An 18,292-nucleotide genomic window follows, 5' to 3' on the forward strand; every position below is an offset into this window, starting at 1 on the left:
GCTGGGTTCTGTGTCCTCCCTGCTTTTTGACCCAAGTGGTGAAGCGAAGCCACTTCCTCCAGTGGACTCGGGAGCTGTGGCCTCGCTGGGCCCTGCGTCCTGCCCCGTGTCCCGTCCCCACACAGGGTCTCAGCTGGGCGGCGCCTCGCTCTGCGTGAGAGGAGCAGGCACCAAATCCATCCCCAGTCTGCCCCCCACCACGTGCCTCCGCTCACCTTTAACCCCGCTGGTCGTTCTTTAACTCGCGGGGGAGGTCCTGACCAGCCCCTACTCAGGACACCTGCCGGGAGGGCTGGGGGCTCCCGGCACATCCCAGAATGCGGGCAGGGGCCTATCAGGGGCCACCTTTCTGCCTGCAGCCTGGCGCTCGCCAGCCAGTCCCGTCCTCGTGGGGGAGAGCTCGGGACCGTCCCCTCTTGGGCCTAGCCAGGCACGTGGCCCCTGTGCGAGCCTGGCAGGGCCGCCTTGGCAGAGGTGCCCACACGTGGGAGTCACTTGGTGCCCCACCCGGGAGGCCGAGGGATGACAGGTGCCAGGTGCCCGGCCACCTCCGGGCCAGTGGTGCAGAAGCCCTGGTGGCAGCGACCATGGAGCAGCAGGGCCCGGCCGGACGTCCACCCTCAGCCCCCACTGCCTCCTTCCAGGTAGGGGGGCGGTGTCCTGGGGTGGGGGCCCTGCCTGCCTGTAGGCTCCCTCAGGAGCAGTGAGCGTAGCTGTGACCCCTCGCTTGGGGGGGGCACCATCCGACAGACTTGCCCTGGAGCTGCGACGGCTCAGGGGACCCCGCCTCACAGCCCTGCATTGCACATTCTGGAGGGGCAGGTGAGAGAGGAGTGGGGGATGAGGCGGCTGGGAGGCCTCTGAAGCCAGCTCAGGTGCGGGGCCTCTTCTGCCCTGGGCCCAGCACACCCTCAGCCGCTGCAGCCCTGGGCGTGGGACAGCTGCGGCCTCCTTGAACTGGCGGGAGTGGGGGGGTGGGAGGGCTGAGTAGTGGTGGGGGGGGCTGGTCTGATAAGGAAGCAGCAGAGCCACTCCCTTACTTCCAGTGGGCCAGCATCCCCTCCCGACAGACAGACAGACAGACAGAAGCCCTGCCAGGGTTGGGGAAGAGTGACCCCTTCGCGGTCAGCCAGGCCCCTCACCTTGGAGACCAGGACCCCTGAGGGCTGAGTGCCGTGCCCAAGGGCACGTGTGAGCCATTTGGGGAGTCGGGGCACAGGTATCTGCGTGGGGGAGCTGGGGTGTGGGTGCTTCACAGCCCCCCCCCCACGTTAGCCAGTGCGAGGCCCGAGCCCCACGGATCTGATGACCTTAGTCACCTCGCCAGGCGCCTGGGGGCGGAGCCTGGTGGTGCAGAGCCTGGGGCTCCCGTGGGCTCCCTGGGGAATGGATCTGGAGCAGAACCTCCCCCGTGGGGCAGGGGTGGGGCTGAGTGGCCGAGGTCCCTGTCCAGGCCTGCCAGGGCTGTCTCCCTAGCCCCAGTAATCCCGGTACCCAGTGTGGGCCTGCGCTGGCTGGCTGGGGCCCTTCCCAGGGGGCTCCTCCCCGGCCCTCAGCGCTCTGGCCTGTGAAATGGGACTCAGCTAACAAAGTAGGGGGAAGAAAAAGTCCACATTTTCCCTTGGAAAATCCGTAGCACAGTGTCTCTGAGTTGAGCAGACGCCCCGCCCAGCTCCACGCCCGGCTCCCGGCCAGGCCCAGCCCTGAGCCCCCAGTGCAGCCAGAGCCGGTTAGGTTAACCGTCCGGCACATGCAGGTTCCCGAGGGAAAAGTTTCTAACCACAAATAAACACAGGGGAGGTCAAAGTCACCTGCAGTCTCTCCGCCCAGAGCCAATCCGTGTCAGGGAGCAACTTCCGGCCTGGGTTTGGGATTGTAATGACTGTAAGGAAACAGCCCCATGTCCACACCGCCTCGCCCACAGCGGTGTTTCCTCTCCCGGGTCTTTTTACATCCTGGCTCCCAGCACCCTTCTTTAAAAAGCATTTCTTTTCAAATGGCGATGAAGTCACGTGGCTGGAGATTCTAGTGGGGCGCGGGCGGATGGTTGAGAAAAATGTGGCAACAGCGTGACATTTGAGCAGAGTCCTGGCGTGACCGGAAGTCGGTCACGTGAACCCTTGGGGAAAGGACATTCCACGCAGAGGGAACAGTAGGGCAAAGGCACCGAGGTTGTGTCGTGCACTGGCTGTGTAGCCTCTGGCTGGCTGCGTGACCTCCCTGTGCCACTGAGGACAGTCCCGGCACTCCGGAGGCCACCCTGAGGGTTACACGGACAGCTACAGGGCAAAGGGCTTGCTGAGTGTGGACTTCAGCCAGGGTGGGCGTGAGCCTGGCCAGTGGGGCTGGGGGTGATGGTGAGGCTGGATTTCATCCCAAGTGCAGTGGGAACCCACCGGAGGCTTTTCAGCAGGAGAGAGGCAAGATCTGACTTTCTTTAAAAAATGACCCAGTGAAGCTCGTGCTGGCGTCGTGGTGCAGTGGGCTAAGGCGCCCCCAGCAGCATCCCATGTAAGCACCGGTTCGAGTCCCGGCTGCTCCACTTCTGATCCAGTTCCATACTAATGTGCCTGGGAAAGCAGCGGAAGATGACCCAAGTGCTTGGGGCCCCAGCCACCCATGTGGGAGACCCGGATGGAGTCCCTGGCCGGGCCCTGCCCGACTGCTGGGGGCACTTGGGGAGTGAGCCCGGGGTGGAGCAGGCTCAGGGAGACCCAGGGCGCAGGCGCTGTGGGTGTGGCTGTCACCATGCCTGCAGACATCCCGAAGGCTGCGCGCCCCACCGGGGCTGCCGCTTGGCCAACAGGGCCGTTTGGAAGGCAGCCAGCATGGCAGGCCCGGGACAGCAGGAGACCCCCTGGGGGAGGGGCACAGCCCGGGCCCTGCCCAGAGGAAGGTGGGGAGAAGGTGCAGGCGGTGGCAGAGGAGAAATGAGGGTGACATCAGCCTTGTCCCCCGCGCCATGAGTGTCCCCCCCTCCTGAGAGACCGCAGGCTGACCACAGCACACTTCTGAATGTCCACGAAAAACCAACCCGTTGGGGAGCAAAGGGGCCGCCCCTGGGGGAGGGTGTCCCAGGCAGCAGGCGGGGCATGGCCACATGGATGCGCTAATCCCAGGGGCACGAAGAGGCGGGCAGGGGGTCGGGGTGTAGGCCCAACCCCGCGCCTTCGCAGAGCCACTGTGTGATCCCATGCTGTTCCCGGCCGTCTCTGGGCCCCCCACCCGGCTACAGCAAGGAGGGTGTCTCTGGCCAGGGCTTACAGATATGCCTACTGTGAGTTCCTTTCCTTGTGTCCCCTTGCAATCCGCTCCCCGGTGTCGCCAGTGCAGCCCAGGGTCTGCCACGGAGGGAGTTTCGCACTGAGCGAATGAGTGGAGTGAATGAATGATATCCTCTCCCCTCGGGAGGCTGTGGTTAAAGCAGGGTCCCTCCGTGGCCCATGGGCCTCAGCACCCCTCCCCCGCCTCACGCACCTGCAGATCCGACCCACATGGATGGACGTTGGCCCCCTTGCTGGCCACCCCCTCCCCGCCAGGACAAGAACCGGCCTCCTTCCGGGTGGCTCCAAGGTCAAGGCTCCCTCTTCAGGTGTGCGATGCAGGTGTCTGAGCATCTGCTCTGTGGTTTTCTCTAGCTCCTTCTACGGACACCTGTGGATTCGCAGGTGCGAAGCAGCAGTGGTGCGGGCGTTTGGCCCAGGGGCTAAGCTCCCGCTCACATCGCCCACTTCCCAGATCAGAGCCCCGGGTTCAAATCCTGGCTCTGCTCCCAGTTCCCGTTTCCTGCGCACCCTGGGAGGCAGCAGTGCCGGCCCTGCCACCCACGTGGGAGACCCAGATGGAGCTTCCCACCTCTGGCTTCAGCCTGGCCCTGCCCTCGCTGTGGTGGGCATTTGGGGGCGTGGATCGGTCTACACAAGATCTCTCTCCCTCTCTCTGCCTTTCAAATCAATAAAAGCTAAATAGATAAGGGAGGGGCAGGTGGGCTACGGAGGAAATGCAAATACCTTTCAGGTGTAAGAAGAAGCGGCAGCCCCTCTTGGAGACCCCGGGACTGTAACCTCCCATCCACCCGACGGGCAGGTCTCCCCCCGCTCAGTGTGTGCGAGGGCGATGTGAGGGGGAACGGCCCCTCCCCGGGACAATGGGGCTGCAGTTACGAGATGTCACGTGCTCACCACTCTGCCCCAGCACATGCACTTCTGGGAACTTCTGTGTTGCACGTGGTCATGCGTGGGAGATGATGAGGCAAGGTGCTACCCATTGCAACATCACTCGCGATGGCAAAACATTGGAAACAACCTTGACACCTGGCCGCAGACGCTGGCTGGGCCTGCCGTGGTGCCTCGCTCTGTGGAGTACTACGCAGCTCCAAAAAGGGCAAAAGCCGACGTGCCAATGGGGCAGCTGTGTGTCTGGGCAGTGAGGTCCTGGATATAAAGGCCCCAGGGAAAAGCGCAGTGGGGCCTCACACCTGCCCGGCGTCTGCGCACGAAAGGGGAACCCACACATATCTGCTTGTAGCCAGGGCTTTGGGGAGTGGGGTCCGAAGTGTCGGCCTGAGCCCCCAGGGAGGGAGGCTTCTGTCGTCCCCTTGCTATGCCTTCGGCTCTTTGAACGGCACGGTGTTTCAGCCATCCAACGTCATTAGACTTTTTTTTTTTTTTTTTTTGACAGGCAGAGTGGACAGTGAGAGAGAGAGACAGAGAGAAAGGTCTTCCTTTGCCGTTGGTTCACCCTCCAATGGCCGCCGTGGCCGGTGTGCTGCGGCCGGCGCACCGCACTGATCCGATGGCAGGAGCCAGGTACTTCTCCTGGTCTCCCATGGGGTGCAGGGCCCAAGCACTTGGGCCATCCTCCACTGCACTCCCGGGCCACAGCAGAGGGCTGGCCTGGAAGAGGGGCAACCGGGACAGAATCCGGCGCCCCGACCGGGACTAGAACCCGGTGTGCCAGCGCCGCAAGGCGGAGGATTAGCCTAGTGAGCCGCAGCGCCGGCCCGTCATTAGACTTTTAAGACGAAGGAGAAAAGGAGGAGTACCTTTTTTAGCTGGGGGGGTGGGGATCCCAAATGCACACCACAGGTGTTCACAGCTCAGCGACTGGGCCAGGAGCCAGCAGTTCAGCGCAGGTCCCCCGGGAGTGGTGGGGACTGGGAACCCTCACCCCGGGGTGCAGTTCAGCGCAGGCCCCCCAGGAGTAATGGGGACTGGGAACCCTCACCCCGGGGTGCAGTTCAGCACAGGCCCCCCGGGAGTGGCGGGGACTGGGAACCCTCACCCTGGGGTGCAGTTCAGCGCAGGCCCCCCCCGGGAGTAATGGGGACTGGGAACCTTCTCCCCGGGGTGCAGACATTTTCGCCAGGCCAAGCGCCAGCCCCGGGTGATGAGCTCCACCGCGGGGGAAGAGGAGTCCATTCTGCCCCACTTCTCCGCCCTCAGTCGGGTGCTTGTGCATGGGGTCCCTGACGCCCCCGAGTCAGCAGGGCCGGGCCGGCACCTGTCACGGTCCGCAATCCAGCAGCCTGGCGTCTCCTGTGCTGTTCCCTTCCTCCGAGTCCGTCCGTCCATTTCTCCCTGCAGCTGGGGCGGAGGCCTCTCCCTCACCAGGGCAGGTGCTCAGGACCGTGGGCTCCCCGCGTCCCAGAGGGCCCGTGACAGCGCAGGGAGAGCTCCCTGGACGTCAGTGCTCGGGGAGGGGAGGGCGTCCTGCCTGGCCCCCCTGCTAGGAGGAGTGGCCCAGGCCGCCAGTGGTGCTAAGGACAAGCACACACTCGCCCTAAAGAGGGTAGAGCTGCATGTGATACCTGTGAGATGCAAAGTGCTTTATTTAAAAAATATATATATTTATTCAAAAAGTTACAGAGCGAGACGGGAAGAGAGACAGAGATCTTCCATCCGCTGGTTCACTCCCCAGATGATTGCAACAGCCAGGGCTGCGCCAGGCCAGAGCCAGGAGCCAGGAGCCTCTTCCCCGTCTCCCACGTGGGTGCAGGGGCCCAAGGACTTGGGCCATCCTCTGCTGCTTTCCCAGGTGCATTAGCAGGGACCTGGATTAGAAGTGGAGCAGCCGGGATGGAAACACCGTCAATGTTGGCCCCTGGAGTTCAAGTCTTGGCGTTGCGACTGGAGCGCGTGCTTTCTCCTTTGTGCCTGCTTGCTCACCTGGGAAACGGAGATGCTGATGACAGGGGCCTGTGTCGCCCGGCTGCGCCCGGCCTGAAGGAGCACCTGTATCCGTGCATGCCAAGCGGTGTCTGTCCTGAGAGGCGCTACTTAAGAACGGGAGTGCTGGGGCTGGCGCCATGGCGCACTAGCTTAATCCTCCGCCCGCAGCGCCGGTATCCCATGTGGGCGCCGGATTCTGTCCTGGTTGCTCCTCTTCCAGTCCAGCTCTCTGCTGTGGCCCGGGAAGGCAGTGGAGGATGGCCCAGGTGCTTGGGCCCTGCACCCCATGGGAGACCAGGAGGAAGCACCTGGCTTCTGGCTTTGGATCAGCGCAGTGCTAGCCGTAGCAGACATTTAGGGAGTGAGCCAATGGAAGGAAGAGCTTTCTCTCTGTCTCTGCCTCTCACTGTCTGTAATTCTGCCTCTCAAATAAATAAATAAAAATCTTAAAAAAAAAAAAAGAATGAAGAATGAAGGTCCTTCAAAAACTCATGGGAAGTGGGGATAAGAGTGTCTATTTTCGTGCAAAAAAATTGCAAATCCATGAGCGAGTACCAGGGGTCTTTCAGAAGCTCACAGGAATGTGTATTATGAAAAACTATACAGGGATTCTAAGCTTTTTTCACACCAAAGTAAATGTATCTTTTAATTCCATTTTCCACGAAGTTTGTGAAGCACCCTTGTGTTTGCTAAGCTGATGTCCAGCAGGCGGCCAGAAACTGGCTTTTGAGTAAGAGAGTTAAGATGACAACAAGGGGCTGGTGCTGTGGCACAGCGGGTAAAGCCACCGCCTGCAGTGCTGGCATCCCATATGGGCGCCGGTTCTAGTCCTGGCTGCTCCTCTTCCGATCCAGCTCTCTGCTGTGACCTGGGAAAGCAGTGGAAGATGGCCCAAATCCTTAGGCCCCTGTACCCATGTGGGAGACCTGGAGGAAGCTCCTGGCTCCTGGCTTTGGATCAGCGCAGCGCTGGCCATTGTGGCCAATTGGGTAGTGAACCAGCGGATGGAAGACCTCTCTCTCTGTAAATCTGTCTTTGAAATAAATAAATAAATCTTTAAAAAGATGCGAAAATAAATAGGGGCCAGGCTTGGGGTGCACTGGGTTAGATGGTGGCTTGCAATGCTCACATCCCCATAATGAAGTGCCGGTTCGAGTGCCAACTGCTCCGCTTCCAATCCAGGTTTTTTTTTTTTTTTTTTTTTTTTTTTTTTTTTTTTTTTTTTTTTTTTTTTTTTTGACAGGCAGAGTGGACAGTGAGAGAGAGAGACAGAGAGAGAAAGGTCTTCCTTTTGCCGTTGGTTCACCCTCCAATGGCCGCCGCTGCAGCCGGCGCACCGCGCTGATCCTGGCAGGAGCCAGGAGCCAGGTGCTTTTCCTGGTCTCCCATGGGGTGCAGGGCCCAAGCACCTGGGCCATCCTCCACTGCACTCCCTGGCCATAGCAGAGAGCTGGCCTGGAAGAGGGGCAACCGGGACAGAATCCGGCGCCCCAACCGGGACTAGAACCCGGTGTGCCGGCGCCGCAAGGTGGAGGATTAGCCTATTGAGCCACGGCGCCGGCTCCAATCCAGGTTTCTACTAATGCGCCTGGGGAGGGGGTGGAGGATGGCCCGAGTGCTGGGCCCCTGCACCCACGGGGGGAACCGGATGGAGTTCTTGGCTGAAGCCTGGCCCAGCCCTGGACCTTTTGGCCATTTGGGGGAGTGAACCAGCGGATGGAAGATCTCTCCAGCTCTCTGTCTCTCTATTATTCTGCTTTGCAAAGAAAAAAAAAGGTGCAGGGAATATTGCTGACTGCATCAGCAAGACCCTGTAGAAGTCCAGGTGTGCCCTGATTCAGGTTCACGGAATCTCACAGGACAGCGGCTGTGGACAGGATTACGGGAGGAGCCCTGGGGGCGTGGCCAAACGTTGAGTCTCGTCACCTTGCTTGCCCAGCCACGAAAGGAGAAGGCAACCAAGACCCACAGGACCTCTCCCCCGAATTATCTCACGAACTGCCCCCAGGGCGCAAGCTGGGAGGGGCGGGGAGCTCCCCCAGCCCCTCAGGTCCCAAGGCCTGGCTCGACCTGGCTTTGAAGGAGGGGTCTCCCCAGGGCTGCCGCCTGCTGGGCCCCTCCCCTCGCTGCCACGCCCTGCTGTCCCAGGCAACAGAGTTGGGAACCTTCTGAAGGCTCGCAGACAAGCGGGGGTGGGGGCCCAGCCCACCCCAACTCGGGCCCCAGCTCAGCCCTCCCCACAGCAAGGGCAGGAGGGGGCTTCTGACCGCACCCCTCGCGATAGCCACTGTTTCCATCCAATGCTTTAGAAAGAGTTACTTATTTGAAAGGCAGAGCTGGCGCCTGCGCAGAGGTGCAGGCTGCTAAGCCGTTGCCGGCCACGCCCACCAGCATCCCGTGTGAGCCTTGATTCTAGTCCCGGCTGCTCCGCTACCCACCCAGCTCTCTGCTAATGCCCCTGGGGAAGCAGGGAAGATGGCCCAAGTCCATGGGCCCCTGCCACCCGCGTGGGAGCATGGGAGCCCCAGGCGGAGTCCCTGGCTCCCGGCTTTGGCCTGGTCCACCTCCACCCAGCTGTTACGGCCATTTGGGAATGCACCTTTCTTTTCTCCTTCTCTCTCTGTAACTCTGCCTTTCAAATAAACAATTCTTTTATTTTTTAAGATTTATTTATTTGAAAGGCAGAGTTACACAGAGAGAGGAGAGAGAGAGAGAGAGAGGTCTCCCATCCCCTGGTTCACTCCCCAATTGGCTGCAACGGCCGGAGCTGCACAGATCCGAAGCCAGGAGCCAGGAGCTTCTTCCTGGTCTCCCATGTAGGGGCAGCGGCCCAAGGACTTGGGCATCCTCCATTGCTTTCCCAGGTCACAGCAGAGAGCTGGATCGGAAGTGGAGCAGCCGGGACTGGAAGTGGCGCCCACACGGGATGCCGGCACTGCAGGCGGCGGCTTTACCTGCTACCACAGCGCCGGCCCCAACAATTCTTTGAAAAAGAAAAGGCAGAGCGAGCGAGAGAGAGCGAGAAATCAGGATCTGCCATCCACGGTTCTAGCCTCGAATCCCCGCAAAGCCCCGGGCTGAGCCACGCTGCAGCCAGGAGCCAGGAACTCCGTCAGGGTCTCTCAGGACCCAGGTACTCGGGCCGTCCTCTGCTGCCTCCCAGGGAGCTGGCCGGGTCAGAAGCGCAGGGACTCGAACCCGCAGTCCCGCATAGGGTGCGGGGTGGGGGTCCCCAGAGTGGGCCAACCCGCTGCCCCGCGAGCCTGCGTCTCCGGCTTCTCACACGCCTCTGTTCGCCCTGCCTCCCCTACCCTGCGGGACTCGGCCCGGATGCCGCCTCCCCCAGGCAGCCGTCCCAGGCTGCTCAGGGCCGGTCAGGGGACCCGAGAGTGTAGGTGACTGGTTCTGGCTGTCGGGTTCCTGAGGGCAGAGGTCTTCGCGTTAAGTTGGTGCTCCGCCGAGCCAGGATCCGATGACATCGGCAAAGCCCTGTCATTCTATCGGAGCTCTGAGCTGGTTCCAGCCTGGCGCAGGGGTTGCGAGCTGCTGACTGGGCCTGGGTATTTTGGGACGCGCGGCCCAGTCTTCCAAAGTGGCGCGTGCGCCTGTGAGAGAGAGGCCGCCCGCTAGGACCACAGCCCTCACCAACATGGGCGAAGCCGCCGGCCAGCGCGGGGTCTGCCCTCACCAAGATGGCCCCCAGCGCAAGGCGCCGGGGTCTTATTGGTGCGGGAGAGCGGCTGGTGCGGCGCTGATTGGTGGGCGGCGGGGGCGCGTCCCGAGGGGGGCGTGCCGGGGCGTGCCGGGGCGGGGCGTCTCCCGTGTGGGCCCAGCGTGCCGCGGCCTGCGCCGGGACTATGTCGTGGGCGCGGAGACACCTGCGCGCCGCCCTGGCTCTCGCAGCGGTTTCTGCTCGCGGTGCAACCACAGAGGTCGCAGCGCGGCGGGAGTTGAGCGCGCGGCCGGCTCCCCAGGAGCCGGGCATGGAGTATCAGGTACCCGGCGGGGCCGGCGGGAGGTCGCGACGTGACATCTGGGCCGGGCCTGAGCCGCGCCGCATCCGGGGCCCTGCAGCCGCGGGGTGGGAGGAGCAGGGGTCGAGGGCGGGGGTCGCGGGAGGGGAGGGGTGGAGACGGGACGCGGACCAGGAAGTGGAGCTCGGCCGCCGGGGCTGGGGGTTCTGAGGCTTGGTGCCCCGCGTTGCAGTGGGAAGGGGCCCTTGGCGGTTGGAGCCTGGGGTCAGCAGGTGCGGAGTTCCGGTGGTCGCGGAGACCCTCCGGGGAGGCGGGACGGAAGGGATCCCGAAGTTGGGCTCGGTCGACCCACGCGGGTGGCTCTGGGGTGGTTTCGCGGATTCAGAAGATGGGCGGGGGCTAAGACTGCTTGGGACGCCTGCATCCCGAGGGCCTGGGTTCGAGTCCCGACCCCCGTTGCAGTGCCAGCTTCCTGCCGAAAGCTCACCACGGGAGGCAGCAGAAGACGCCCAAGTCCTTGGGTTCCTGCCACCCACGTGGCAGGCTCGGGTGGAGTTCTGGGCTCCTGGCTCCAGCCGGGACCCGGGCTGGGTTGTTGCAGCCATTTGTGGAGTGAATTAGCGGGTGGAACGCGCGCGGTCTGTGTCTCTGTCCCTCTCTCCTTTTCAAATAAAAAGAAAAAAAAACAATAAACCAGGTGCTGTGGAGGTTCTGTTTTTAAAAAAGAAGGTTGATGATCAAGTGTCAGAATTAGGGGGGCAGTGGAGGGCCCCCGAATCTGGAAACCAGAAAATCAGTATGGGTGCCGTGCCAGTTGCCAGAACCTGACCCAGGCAGGCCAGCGGCACTGCCACTCCCCGCACCAGTGTCCCCGCGCCAGTGTCCCCTCGCCAGTGTCCCCGGGCCAGTGTCCCCACACCAGTGTGGACCCAGTGTCCCCGCGCCAGTGTCCCCATGCCAGCGTGGACCCAGTGTCCCCGCGCCAGTGCGGACCCAGTGTCCCCACGCCAGTGTCCCCATGCCAGTGTCCCCGGGCCAGTGTCCCCATGCCAGTGTGGACCCAGTGTCCCCGGGCCAGTGTCCCCGGGCCAGTGTCCCCACACCAGTGTTGCGCCAGTGAGGACCTCCTGAGGCTGTGGCCCAGGCCCACCCTCCCTTTGAGCCTCCCCCTCTTTGCAGTTTGGGTGAGAACGTGAGGAATTCCAGAGTCCTGAGCCCCCAGCCTGGTGTGCACCTGGCCCCGCCCCGTGGGTTCCCCCTGGAAGGAGCAGGAAGCGCGGCTCCCTCTGGCTCCCTCCGTGTTCTCTGCGCGGCACTCCCTGGGTGGGGCGAAGGGCCCCAGGCTGCTGTCTTTGCCAGAGCTGGCAGGGTGCCACTTCTGTCTCTGCTGCCACTGCTAACCCGTAGGCTGCGCAAACACGGCCAGTGCAGCAGACCTGGTGCCCTGGCGTGGCCGGTGCCGGCCGGGCGCCCGTGTCCCTGCGGACCCTTAGGGGGCGCTAACCCTTGCTCGGGAACTGTGGTTGTCAGGATGCCGTGCGCATGCTCAACACCCTGCAGACCAACGCCAGCTACCTGGAGCAGGCGAAGCGCCAACGGGGGGACCCCCAGACACAGCTGGAAGCCATGGAGCTGTACCTGGCACGGAGCGGCCTGCAGGTAAGCTGGGGAGGGCTGTGGCCACCCCCGCCCTGGCCTGAGGTCCCGTGACAGGTGGGGTCTTACCTGTCTGTCCAGGTGGAGGACCTCGACCGCCTGAACATCATCCACGTCACCGGGACCAAGGGGAAGGTGAGGGCCAGGACCCACGGGGGCGGGGCCGAGAGGGCCGAGGAGGCGGGGCCTGTGCCGACGCGCCTTTTCTTCCTAGGGCTCTACCTGTGCCTTCACTGAACGCATCCTCCGAAACTATGGGCTGAAGACGGGCTTCTTTAGGTACTGGGAGGGGAGACCAGCCAGCCCCTCAGGGCCAGGGTCACCCCGGGGGTCAGCCGCACGCACGTGCTCTGTCTGGGCACGGTCCGTTCACGCAGCACACGTAGTGGGCACCCCTGTGTTGGCTGTCCATGGCAGTTTCGTCTTCATAATGAAGGGCACAGCAGGGCAGCCCGACTATACTGAGTAGTCAGTGGCTCTCTTTAGTCAGGTCAATCCCAAGTGCAAGTTGGAAACTCACATAGGGGTCTTTATCAGCGTGGATGTCTGCACGCGGGAGCAGAGCTCTGGCCGGTGAAGGCGGAAGGTGAGGGGGCGGAGGCCTCCCCATGGCCCAGGCTGGGTCTCCGCCAAGGTTTGGCCTCGGAGGCAGCGCCTCCTGTTGGTGGCACTCAGACACCAGGGCTCACAGGCCGAGGGGAGCCCAGCCACCCCCTAAACCAAGGAATGAACCCGATGGCTGCTTCCTCAGGGTTTGCTCGCTGGCCTTGGGCCACTACGATTTTGCCTCTCTGTTTGCCAGTCCTGAGGGCCACCTCTGCGCGTCGGACCAACTGGCGAAGGTGGCGCAGGCCAACATCTTTCCCTAAACAGTGGTTTGTTCGGAATAAAGAGAGGGAGGGCAGGAGTCGGACTTTGCGGATTCAAAGTGGTCAGGAGTCACCCAGCCGTGGGGCCGCGTGCTGAGAGGCGTGTCATTAGCTGGTTTCGTCATCACGTGGCCACCACGGGGTGCCCTGAACAAACTGAGGGCAGTAACGCTCCCAGGGCTTGCAGTCCTGCGGGACCGCTGTCCTGTGGGCGGCCTGCCGTTGATGGGCGCGTCGTGGGGACACACGACCGCATCAGGACCCCAGCACCTGCTAGGCCTGTGCGGCCTGTGGCTGCAGTCTGAAGGAAGAGGAGAGGACCTTGAAGTCGAGGGCTGACGGACGGACGGACACTGTGGGCAGACGTTAGTGGAGTGGCTGACGGGCATGTGATGGGACAGCCCGGGGACACAGAGACCGTGCCAGACCAGCCCCGCGCGAGGGGCCTTGCTTCTGCCTTTTGGAGTGCAGGGGCTGTCTCGGGTGAGACCTGTGCAGTGAGTCAGGTGAGCCAGGGAAGAGGGGTGAGGCAGGTGCCGAGGCCTGGTGCCGGAAGGCGGAGGGTCCCCGACAAGTCCAGAGCCGCTGGGCACAGGGCGCGGTGAGGTAGAGGCCGGGGCTCGGGGGTCCGTAGGGAACCGCGGGGACTCGCCTGAGGGCACCGGGGGTCCCGGGAGGGCGTTCAGCAGGGGCGGGTCGTGGTCGGACGGCTCAGGCTGCAGGCTGGGCTCGGCCGGGGTCCTGACAACCGCAGGTCTCCCGGCAGCTCCCCTCACCTGGTGCAGGTGCGCGAGCGGATCCGCATCAACGGGCAGCCCATCAGCCGCGATCTGTTCACCAAGCACTTCTGGCGCCTCTACCAGCGGCTGGAGGAGACCAAGGTGCCGCGAGCAGAGGGCGGGGCTGGCTGGGCGCGTGGAGAGGGGGCTGTGGGGACATGGGCCCTGACGGATTCCTGTGCCGCAGGATGGCAGCTACGTCTCCATGCCCGCCTACTTCCGCTTCCTCACGCTCATGGCCTTCCACGTGTTCCTCCAAGAGAAGGTGCGTGCCGGCTCCCCTGGGCCTGTGTGGGAGGCACAGGTGGGCGCTCTGCTCCTGGGTGGGCCCCAGGCACTGCCACGCCCCTGCCACGCCCCCTGGTCTCCTGCAGGTGGACCTGGCCGTGGTGGAAGTGGGCATCGGCGGGGCCTACGACTGCACCAACATCATCAGGTGAGGTGGCCACCGGGAGCCCAGGCCTCTCCTGCTGGCTCGGGGCAGGGGGACACGGCCGTGTGGTCTTCTCCAGGAAGCCGGTGGTGTGCGGCGTCTCCTCGCTTGGCGTGGACCACACCAGCATTCTGGGGGACACGATGGAGAAGATTGCCTGGCAGAAGGGGGGCATCTTCAAGGTGACCTGGCAGGCTGGGCGCGGGGAGGCGCACGGGGGGCCTGGACCTGGCCCTGGGGTCTTGGCCCCGGCCCTGCTGGGGACCCGGACGAGTTCGAGCCCCTTCCCAGCTTCCGTGTCCCCACTGCAAAGGGAGGGGCAGGAGGCTGAGTGGGCGTGGCGGCAGGGGCCCGACAGCGTGAGGCCTGCGGAGGGGCAGGTGGGGGGCCCCTGGCAGCCCCGTCTCAGGCCCCACTGGCTCTGCGCAGCGTGGTGTCCCGGCCTTCACTGTGCTGCAGCCGGACGGGCCCCTGGCGGTGCTGCGGGATCGAGCCCAGCAGATTTCGGTGAGTCAGCTTGGAAGAGGGCGCGCGCTGGCCGGAGGGTACGTGGGTGGATTAGTGAGGGAGCTGGGCCACCTGGGCTCCGGGAGCAGGGTAAGTGGGTTCCTGGGGGCTGGGGGGCATGGGGGAGGGGCCGTCTGCCAGCTGCTGCCCGGCTGCCCGCAGTGTCCTCTCTACCTGTGCCCGCCACTGGAAGCCTTGGAGGACGGCGGGCCGCCGCTGAGCCTGGGGCTGGAGGGGGAGCACCAACGGTCCAATGCCGCCTTGGCCTTGCAGCTGGCCCACTGCTGGCTGCAGCAGCAAGACCACCAGGGTGAGTGGGCGGGCCGGGGGCGGGGCCGGGGAGGGGGCCTTCCTGGAGGGTGCTGAGCACCCCGGCTCTCGCTCGCCCCGCAGACGTCGGGGAGCTGACGGCTTCGTCCAGGCCCAGCGTCATGCGGCAGCTGCCTCTGGCGCCCGCATTCCAGCCCACAGCCCGCATGCGCCATGGTGAGTGGGGCTGCCCTGCCCAGGAGTGCCCGCGGGGGTTCCTGTGCTTTCCTGCTTGGGAGGCGGGACAGTCCCAGGTGGCGCCCAGGGTGGACTCAGGGTCAGTCACCCTGCTGACCCCGAGTCCCCGCGTCTCTCTGAGCCTCAGCTTCCCCACCCGCCCTGGAGGTGGCAGCACCAAGGGCTGCCGTGAGCGTTGTGCGGGTGACATCTCCAAGGCTGCGGCCCAGAGCTGGGTCAGTGTCAGGTGTGGGGCCAGTGACACCGCCGTCACTGTCACCACCCTGAGCCGCCCACGGGGTCCTGGGGATGGTGGCTGCCGGCTGCTGCTTGCCTCCCCCAGACTTTCCGCACCCAGCAGGTGCTGGTGCCGTGAGACCCCTCCGGCAGATGGGCCCAGGGCGGCCCAGGCCCAGGTTGCCTGGAAGGTTCCGGCAGATGAGGGGACAGGAGAGCCCAGTCCCTAGCTGGCGCCTGTGAGAGGCTCGTGGGCAGGTCCTGTCGTGAGCGCTGGGGGCGTGGCCTGCCTGGAGAGGGCGCTCTGGACTCTGGGCTCAGGGTTGAGGACTGGGTGGGAGGAGGTTCGGAGGGCTTCCCGGCTGCGGCTGCTGCCCGAGGACCGCCTTGCCCCCGCGCCAGGGCTTCGGGACACGGAGTGGCTGGGCCGCACGCAGGTGTTGCGTCGGGGGCCCCTCACCTGGTACCTGGACGGTGCGCACACCACCAGCAGCGTGCAGGCCTGCGTGCGGTGGTTCCTCGCAGCGCTGCGGCACCAGGAGAGGCAGAGCACGTGAGCTCGGGCAGCGGCGGGGGGCGTGGTGGGGCGGGGCCCGGGCGGGGGCGGGGCCTTGCCTTGAGCGGGGAGGGGCGGGGGTGAAGGGAAAGGGGAGATGCCGCTGAGTGACCGCTCTCTGGCCCTGACTCAGTGGCCCTGAAGTGAGAGTGCTGCTCTTCAACTCCACCGGGGACCGGGACCCAGCGGCCCTGCTGAAGGTGCTGCAGGTGAGGGGCCTGGGGTGGCCTGGGCAGCCCTGCTCGCAGCTGTGCCGCCCCTGTCGCTGCCTTGCTTTGCCCAGCTGTAAAATGGGGCCATGCCCGCTGCCCTGATCATAGTGAGGATTGGAGAAGCACTGGGCTTGGGAAGCATCGCCCTAAGCCAGCGCCCTGGGGCCCCTGCCGGCTTAGAGCCGAGCCCAGGATTTTAAAGGGAGGGCGACATGGCAGTGGCTGGTGCAGGCTCTCTACTCCGTGTACGCCCATCTGAGCATCAGCGTGTTCTCTGGGCCTCAGCTTGCCTGTCCGTAAAATGGGATGCCCGTGGGTGTCTGCTATAAAGCGGGTGCAGGTCCTTGGGGAAATGGAGGCACCCTGGGCTGGAAGGGGCTTCTAGGGGTCCCGTCCCATTTCACAGGCCGGGAGGCTGAGACTTGCTGGCCGGAACCTCGCCCGGCTGTGCAGGCAAAGCCCCCGCCTGGCCGTGGAGGCCGCTCGCTGGCTGGCCAGCCCCCAGCAGGTGTCCCCTCTCCCCAGCCTCTGCTCCCCGGTCTGTGCAAGAGGTGCTAACGGCCGGGGGTGGGGGTGAGGCAGCAGGAACGGGGGCGGGAGGCCAGGGCCGGGCTCTGACGCCCCATCTCTCCCCTCGGCCTCTAGCCCTGCCAGTTTGACTATGCCGTCTTCTGCCCCAACCTGACCGAGAGGTCGCTCTCCGGCGATGCAGGTGAGAGGGGACAGGTGTGGTCCCTGGGGCTGGCGGGGCTCGGGCCCCGAGGAGGGTTCATCACATCAACATCCATCGGCATGTTTTGTGTTGTAAAAATGACAGCTCCCGATTGAAGTGTCACAGTGTATTGCACACGCGTGGCGTGTTTGATACTGTGTGTCAGTTAAAGTAAAACAGGGCGGCCACTGAGCCGGGCAGTGAGGATGCCTGCATCCCATGCGGGGGGCCTGGCTGCCAGTCCCAGCTCCGCTGCTTCCCAGCGCACACCCTGGGAGGCAGTGGCGATGGCTCCACTGGGTTCCTGCCCCACACGTGGGGGCCCTGGGTTGGGTTCTGGCTCCCGGCCCTGGACACGCAGCTGCTGCCAGTGTCAGGGTAGTGAGCCAGTGGATGCTTTTAAAAAGACACAGAGCCTCGGCCCCGTGTCGGACTGTCTGGGGAAAGTTCTGGAATCTGCATTTCTACCAGCGTCCTCAGAAATACTTGACGCCTGCTTGGTGGTGGACTGCAGCGGGACGGACGTGCCTTTCACAGAGGAAGACAGTGACCCAGGGCAGGAAGTGGCGCTTAGTGGGCCCACATCCTGGAGCTGGGCTGCGCGGCTCCGGCCCTCAGGACCTGTCTGAGCCTGGGCCCCCCCCAGCGCCGGCCGTGGGCGGTGCCAGGAGAGGCTGCTCCCATGATGCACGCCAGGGGCCTGCCGCGTGGTGGGGGCTCTCGGCGCACCTGCCGCCTCCCTCCCGGCCTGCCCCGCGCTGACCTGCCCATCTCTGCCCCTCGCAGACCAGCAGAACTTCATGGTGACGCTGGACCAGGTGCTGCACCGCTGCCTGGAACACCAGCAGCACTGGAGCCGCCTGGACGACGGCGGCCGGAGCGCCCCCAGCCCTGAGCCCGCCGGGCCCAAGCCCCTGCTGCTGGCGCCGCCCCCGGCCCGCCCCGGCCGCAGCACCTCCCTGGTCTTCGGCTGCATCTCACACGCCTTGCAGTGGATTAGCCAAGGCCGGGACCCTGTCTTCCAGCCCCCCAGCCCCCCAGGGGGCCGCCCCCCCTTCCCCGTGGCTGGCAGCAAGACCAGGCTGCTCCGCGAGGCCGCTGCCATCCACGTGCTGGTCACGGGCAGCTTGCACCTGGTGGGTGGCGTCCTGAAGCTGCTGGACCCTTCCCTGTCGCAGTAGCCGAGGCCGTGGGGTCGGAGGTGGGGACCCCCACGCCTGCCCTGCGTTCTCCCCGCGAACTCAGACACCTGGTGCCTTTGACTGCTGCGAGGCTGGGGGCAGGGAGGCCCCCCTTGGCCCCCTTCCGGGCCGGGAAGCGCCCACGCGGCAGCCCTCCTGTCCCCCGGCTCGGCCCAGCTTACTCAGGAGCTGCCTGGCCAGGCCCAGGTCCTGCTGGCTGCCAGGCGGTAGACTTCCTCCGCCCAGTGCCTTCTGGGGAAGGACGGGGCCCTGTCTGGTCCTCCCTGGGGCCAGAGTAGCTGAGTGAATTAAAGCCTTTAACTTTTATAAAGAACTGGCAAAGCTTTTCACCGGCTCTTGACCTCTGGCCCGCTCAGCAGGTAGCAGGGGCTGGGGGTGGAGTGGTACAGGAGCTGGATTGTGTGTGGAGGGGGTGGGGGCTGTGTGGCCTGGGACAAGTCTCTCCCTCCCTCCGGTGGCCACGTACCAGGCACTGCTTTGTGGACTTCTGGTAGAATTA

At 64.5% G+C, this 18,292-nt stretch overlaps 1 protein-coding gene across 2 annotated transcripts; it reads left to right on the forward strand.

Annotated features, from left to right (window-relative positions):
* The first annotated feature begins 295 nt into the window (after nt 1-295).
* On the forward strand, nt 296-18,118 carry FPGS (folylpolyglutamate synthase). 2 transcript variants are annotated; one of them, XM_070057164.1, is made up of 15 exons: nt 296-644; nt 11,675-11,803; nt 11,882-11,935; nt 12,015-12,079; nt 13,436-13,550; nt 13,636-13,713; nt 13,823-13,884; nt 13,961-14,063; nt 14,311-14,388; nt 14,551-14,698; nt 14,782-14,874; nt 15,514-15,664; nt 15,801-15,876; nt 16,525-16,591; nt 17,378-18,118. In XM_070057164.1, the coding sequence occupies exons 1-15, from the start codon at nt 318-320 to the stop codon at nt 17,770-17,772; spliced, it is 1,941 nt and encodes a 646-aa protein (XP_069913265.1). In that variant the 5' UTR covers nt 296-317; the 3' UTR covers nt 17,773-18,118. The 2 variants fall into 2 exon arrangements, with proteins under 2 accessions (XP_069913265.1, XP_051694501.2); XM_051838541.2 differs by lacking the exon at nt 296-644 and adding an exon at nt 9,973-10,165.
* Nucleotides 18,119-18,292: the final 174 nt, after the last annotated feature.

This window comes from Oryctolagus cuniculus, chromosome 1 (assembly GCF_964237555.1).
Source record: "Oryctolagus cuniculus chromosome 1, mOryCun1.1, whole genome shotgun sequence".
Lineage (NCBI taxonomy): Eukaryota > Metazoa > Chordata > Mammalia > Lagomorpha > Leporidae > Oryctolagus > Oryctolagus cuniculus.

Excerpts from the sequence above, each read along its gene's own strand:
- FPGS (XM_070057164.1), top strand. The coding sequence starts at position 318 with ATGCGGGCAGGGGCCTATCAGGGGCCACCTTTCTGCCTGCAGCCTGGC. Across the intron at positions 13,714-13,822 it reads ACGTGTTCCTCCAAGAGAAG|GTGGACCTGGCCGTGGTGGA; the intron begins GTGCGTGCCGGC and ends GGTCTCCTGCAG. Across the intron at positions 14,064-14,310 it reads AGAAGGGGGGCATCTTCAAG|CGTGGTGTCCCGGCCTTCAC; the intron begins GTGACCTGGCAG and ends GGCTCTGCGCAG.